The following is a 6,745-nucleotide window of genomic DNA, read 5'->3' as shown; positions in this document are numbered from 1 at the left end:
GACTCTGTGGGAGAGGGCGAGGGTGGGATTATATGGGAGAATGACATTGAAACATGTAAATTATCATACGTGAAACTAATCACCAGTCCAGGTCCAATGCATGATACAGGATGCTCGGGGCTGGTGCACTGGGATGACCCAGAGGGATGGGATGGGGAGGGAGTTGGGAGGGGGCTTCACAATGGGGAACACATGTACACTCATGGCAGATTCAAGTCAATGTATGGCAAAACCAATACAATGTTGTAAAGTAAAATAAATAAATAATTTTTTTAAAATTTTATTTTGGCTATTATGGTTCCTTTGCATTTCCATAAAGATTTTTAAATCTGCTTATTGATATCTTTAAAAATCTGATGGTGTTTTGATTGGGACTTTGTTGAGTCTGTGGATGACTTTGGCAAGAACTGACATAGGAATAACATCAGAGTGTTTCAATTTATGATTTGTGATGTGCTTAGTCACTCAGTCGTGTCCAACTCTTTGCGACCCCATGGACTGTAGCCTGCCAGGGTCCTCTGTCCATGGAGATTCTCCAGGCAACAATACTGCAGTGGGTTGCCATGCCCTCCTCCAGAGAATCTTCCCAACCCAGGGATCAAACCCAGGTCTCCTGCATTGAAGGCAGAGTCTTTACCATCTGAGCCACCTTATCTCTTTTTTGATTGATTGCATCAGTGTTTTGTAATTATCAGCATACACTTGTTATATCTATAGTGAGGTATTCCATGTTTATAAGTGCTATCATAAATGGCATCTTTAAAATAAATATTTTGTTTCCAACTGTTCATCTCCAGTATGTAGAAATACAACTGAATTTTATATATTGACATGAATCATGTGGCCTTACTGAACTCACTTCAGTTTTTGAAGCTTGTTTTACACATTCATTAGAATTTACTATATAGAAAATCTTATCTTTAGTGCATGGAGATAATTTTATTTATTCCTTTCTAAACTGCATGTCTCTTCTTCTTTTGCCTTATTCAACTGGCTGGGACATATGTGATTATAAGTAGGAGTGGTGAAGATGCACATCTTCGCCTTGTTCCCAGTCTTAGACTGAAAACATTCAGTCTTTCACCAATGAGTGTAGCGTTAGCTGTAAGATTTTGTTGATAATCAGATTAAGGAAATTCCTTTTTTTACTTTATCAAGAATTTTTATCATGAATAGTGGTTTAGTTGCTAAGTCGTGTCTGACTCTTGAGACCCCATGGACAGTAGCCCCCCAGGTCCCTCTGTCCACGGGACTTCCCAGGCAAGAATACTGGTGCGGGTTGCCATTTCCTTCTCCAAGGCATCTTCCTGACCCAGGGAGTGAACTCAGGTCTCCTGCACTGCAGGTAGCTTCTTTATTGACTGAGCCACTAGGGAAGACCCTGAGTATTTAATTTTACGATGTTTTTTTCTACATCTATTAAGACAAGCATGCAGTTTTAAATCTTTTTTTTTTGTCAATTGATACTGAACTCTTCAGCCTGCCTTTCATTCCTTGACTAAACCCCACTTAGTTATGATGTATTTATCACATCTATATATATCCCATCTTAACTGTCAAATACTTTGTTGAGCATTTTGGTGTCTCTTTTATGGTGGATATTGGTCTGTAGTTTTTTGTTTTGCTTTGTTTCTTGTAGTGTCTTTTTTTGATATCAGAGCAATGTTGATCTCAGAAACTAAGTTGGGAAGTTCCCTCCCTATGATTTTCTGGAAAAAGTAGTGTAAAATTGATATTATCTCTTCCATAATGTCTGACAGAAATTGCCAGTAAAATTTATCTGGACTTAAGAGATTTTGGAGGAAGGTTTAAACTAGGATTCAATTTCCTTAGCTAATATAAGACTATTCAAGTTCTTTGTTTATTCTTGAGTCAACTCGTATATTTCATATTTTTTAAGAATTAAAATGTTTCATTACAATTAAAGGTATGGGCATAAGTTACTTATAATATCTTATGATTATTCTCTTGATGTGTCTAGAGTATAGTGAGATCACATTTTCCCATTCTAATAATGACACTTTAGTCTTCTCGGCAATCTTTCAATTGTATTGATATTTCTCAAAAATTTCCTTTTGGTTTCAATATTATTTCTTTATAGATTTTTCTATTTTCAAGAAGCTTTTTTTTTCTATTATCATTATTGCTTCCTTTATTCTCTTTATTTGTATTTAACTTTCTCTTATCATCCTAAAGTGAACTATTAGAGTATTTGTATAATAATTCATTTATTTTTTAATATTAGCTTTTAATTGTATAAACTTTTTAAACACTGCTCTAGCTGAATAACACCAATTTTGATATTGTATTTTCATCTACATTCAACTCACACACTTTGTAATTTCCCTTATCACTTTCTTCACAACCTATGTATCATTTGAAGTATACTGTTTAATTTCCAGTTATTAGGAGATTTTTCAGACAGCCTTCAATTTATTTTTAGTTTAATTCTATTACTTTCAGAGAATTTTTTGTGTAATTTTAATTATTTTAACTTGGTACATCTGCCTTACTGTCCAGAATATGTTCTGTCTTCAAGAATATTTCATGTGCACTTGAGAAAAGAGTATACATTTTGCTGTTGTCAGGTAGGTTGTTCTATAAATGATTACTGGATCAAATTGGTTGATAGCATTATATAGGTTTCCTGTCTTCTAACTGATATAACTACTTCCATTTTCTTTTGATTAGCATTATATGGTATAATTTCCACTCTTCTACATATAACATATATATATATATATATATATATATATATATAATATTTAAAGTGAGTTTCTTGTATACAGCATATGTTTAGGGTTTTTTCCCTAATTTGATAATACTTGTCTTCAATTAGTATGCAGCCTTTATTTTTAATGAGATTATTAAAATGGTCATTTAGCTTTACCATTTTATCATTTATTTTATGTTTGTCCCAGCTTTCAATCTTTTCTTTACTCTTTCTTGTTTCCTTTTCAGGTTATTTATGTATTTTTTTATGATTTGATTTAAATGTCTGTATCAACTTTTGCATTATATCTCTTTGTTGTTATTGCTGTTGATACTGTTCAGTGAGTCTCAGGAGACTGTAATACTCATATCCATCTTTTCATAGTCTACTTAGATTTAATGGCAAATGAATAATTAGCATATTAGTTACCTCAAGAGGCAGATGATGAGCAAATACATTGATATATTGAAACAGTAATAAATTTATAATCACAAGAGAAAAGAGAAACAAACATCTAGCTAGAAAGAAATGATTATAATTAGTACACATATGTGTAATCCCATATAAATCAACATAAGTTATCAATTAAGGTTTATTTGTTTAAATCTTCATTATTTTTAAGGAAGAGGAGCATTCTTAAAGAGTGTGGTAATACTCAAATTAATCTCTAATGAACAAAATAAAGCTAATTCTAAAATTCCAGATACAGGTGAAATGATGATTAAGATAAAAATCCTTCTAACACTATTTATGAAATCTTTCTAAAAATCATGAGTGGTCTGAAAGCTCTCTTCATTGCTGTCTTCATCTCTTTATTCCTGAATGTGTAGATGACTGGATTTAAAAAAGGAGTGAGAACAGCATCAGAAAGAGCAAGAAACTTGTCCATTTGGGAATTGGGGTGTGGCCATGTATAGACAAACATGGTTGGACCAAAGAACAAAATAACCACAGTGATGTGAGCTGACAAAGTGGAGAGGGCCTTGGATAAACCACCTGAGGAGCGTTTCCAAACAGTTAACAGGATGAAGATGTAGGAGACGAGGAGTATAAAGAAGGAACTAACACAGATAAACCCACTATTGCCAGTGACCATGAACTGAAGTCTGTAAGTATCTGTACAGGCCAGTTTGAGGAGCCGAGGGAGATCACAGTAAAAGCTGTCCAATACATTAGGACCACAGAAGGGCAAATTAACAATAAATGCTAGTTGGAACAGTGAGTGGCTGACACCAAGGGCCCAGGCAGCAGCCAAAAACAAAATGCACATCCTTGGGCTCATGATGGTCAGATAGTGGAGAGGCTTACATATGGCAACATATCTGTCAAAGGCCATGGCGATGAGCAGCACCATCTCCACCCCACCAATGACATGGATGAAGAAGATCTGAGCAATGCAGCCTCCAGAAGAAATGACTTTACGCTTTCTGAAAAGGTCATAGATCATCTTAGGAGAAGAGATAGAGCAGGCTCCCAAGTCAATGAAGGAGAGATTGGCCAGTAGGAAGTACATGGGGGAATGTAAGTGAGGATCGGTGGTCACAGAAAACACAATGAGGATGTTCCCAGTCATGCTTGCTGCATAGAGCACAGAGGAGAAGACCAGGAGGAGGAGCTGGATCCCCCATGAGTGAGTGAGGCCCAGAAACACAAACTCAGACACCACCGAGTGATTCCCTCCATCCATCGATCCAGCCAACAGGGCTCCTGCTGAAATACTGAGAATGAAGAAAATATGAAAGAAGTTATTATTATTATTAGGGATATGAGTGGCATTAATTATAGGTATACCTCAGAGATAAGATGGGTTCAGTTGCAGACCACTGCAATAAAATGAATATTACAGAAAATCAAGTCACATGAATTTTTTAGTTTCCTAGTGCATGTGAAAGCTTTGTTAAAATATATTGTAGTCTATTAAATATGTAATAGCATTTTGGGTAAAACAATATATATACCTTAAGTTAAAAATACATTTTTTGCTAGAAAATGCTAGCTGTTATCTGAGTCCTTAATGAATCATAGTAATAACATCACTGATCGTAGATCAACACTGATTATAAATCATCATAACAAATATAATAATAATGAAAAAGTTTGAAATATTATGAAAATTACCAAAATGTGACACAGAGACACTAAGTGAGAAAAAGCTGTTGGGAAAATGGCACCAACAGACTTGCCCTATGCATTATTGCCACAATCCTCCAGTTTGTGAAAAACACTATCGGTGAAGAAAATAAAATGTGGCATGCTTGTACTTATGCAGCACTGTTCACATTTTAAATGACAAATATTTGATAATATATTCTTCACACTTGCTAAATAATCAGGATAACGATGATGTTGATGGTGATGATGGTGATGAAAACATACATATAACTCAAGAAACCATATCATCTAACATCCTTTTATGATAAAACCTCTCAACAAAGTTTGTACAGAGGAAATAAACCTCAAGATAATAAAGGCTATATACAACAAACACACAACTAACATAAATACTCAATGATGAAAAACTGAAAGCTTTTTCTCTAAGATTAGGAAGAAGATGATGAGTGCCCACTAATGCCACATTAATTCAACGTGTTATTGGAAACATAGTCATAGAGATCAGACAAGACTAAAAAATAATAATAAAAGAAATAAAACTGCCACTGTTTGCAGGTAGCATGATACTATACACAGAAAACCCTATAGATTCCACACATAGAAAAACTAGAACTAATAAATAAATTCAGTAAGTTTTCAGGATACAGAAACCAGTATACAGAAATTTGTTGTATTTATATATAGGAAAAACAATCAGGGAGAGAAATTGAGAAAACAATCCCAAATATAATTTCATGAAAAAGAACAAAATACCTAGAAATACATGAAACCAATGAAGTGAAAAATCTTTTTTATTGAAAACTACACTGATAAAAAATAATTGAAGAAGATACAAATAAATGAAAACATATTCCATGCTCATGGATTGGACATATTATTAAAATATGCATATTTTTAAATATTGTTAAAATTGTGCATACTACCCAACAATCTACAAATGCAATACAATCTCTATCAAAATACTAATGGCATTTTTTCACAAACCTAGAACAAACAAGTCCAAAATTTATTTGGAAACACAAATGACCCAAAGTTGCCAAAACATTCTTGTGCAAGAAGAATAAAGCAGGCAGTGTCATGCTCACTGATTTCAAACTATATTACAAAGCTATAAAAATCAAAAATTTATGGCACCAGCACAAAATCAGACACACAGATCTTTGAAACAGAATAGAGAGCTCCCCCCAAAATAAAACTTATATGGTCAACTAATTTACAATAAAGGAGCTAAGAATATGTAGTGGGGAAAAGACACTCTCTTCAATAAATGGTGCTGGAAAACTGGACAGCTATATGTAAAAGAATAAAACTGGACCACTTGGTAACACTATATACAAAAACAACCTCAAATGGATAAAAGGCTTAAATTTAATATCTGAACCATAAAATCTCCCAGAAGAAAACAAGCAGCACACTCTAATAATTGGTCTTAGCAATATTTGGGGGTTAGGGAGGTTGATCTGTCTCCTTAAGTAAAGAAAACAAAAGCAAAATAAAAAATTGGAACAACATCAAGCTAGAAAATTTCTGCACATTGAAGGAAACTATCAGCAAAACGAAAAGGCTGACTACTGAATTGGAGAAGATATTTGCAGATGGTATATTCAATAAGGAGTCTACATAAAAAATATACAAGGAATTCATTCAAGATCAAAGAAGGAACCTGATATAAAAATGGACAGAAGACACGAATAAATATTTTTCTAAAGAATACATACAGATGACCTACAGACATATGAAAAGATGCTCAACATCACTAATCATCAGACAAATATAAATCAAACCACAGTATACCACCTCACACCTGCAGAATACTGATTATCAAAAAGACAACATATAACAAGTGTTCATGAGGATGTGGAGAAAAAGGAACCCTCATTGTTGGTGGGAATGTAAATTGGCTCAGCCATTATGGAAAAC

The 6,745-nt window shown here is 33.9% G+C and overlaps 1 protein-coding gene across 1 annotated transcript; it reads right to left on the bottom strand.

Moving 5' to 3' along the window:
* Nucleotides 1-3,461: 3,461 nt before the first annotated feature.
* On the bottom strand, nucleotides 3,462-4,400 carry LOC133067273 (olfactory receptor 4F3/4F16/4F29-like). The gene has a single exon (XM_061158425.1). The coding sequence runs from the start codon at nucleotides 4,398-4,400 to the stop codon at nucleotides 3,462-3,464; it is 939 nt and encodes a 312-aa protein (XP_061014408.1).
* Nucleotides 4,401-6,745: the final 2,345 nt, after the last annotated feature.

Source organism: Dama dama, chromosome 12 (genome assembly GCF_033118175.1).
Source record: "Dama dama isolate Ldn47 chromosome 12, ASM3311817v1, whole genome shotgun sequence".
In the NCBI taxonomy this organism is placed as follows: Eukaryota; Metazoa; Chordata; class Mammalia; order Artiodactyla; family Cervidae; genus Dama; species Dama dama.
Note: the sequence above shows the minus strand (reverse complement) of the source record. Positions and strands in the feature narration are given on the sequence as shown.

Excerpts from the sequence above, each read along its gene's own strand:
- LOC133067273 (XM_061158425.1), bottom strand. The coding sequence starts at position 4,400 with ATGGATGGAGGGAATCACTCGGTGGTGTCTGAGTTTGTGTTTCTGGGC.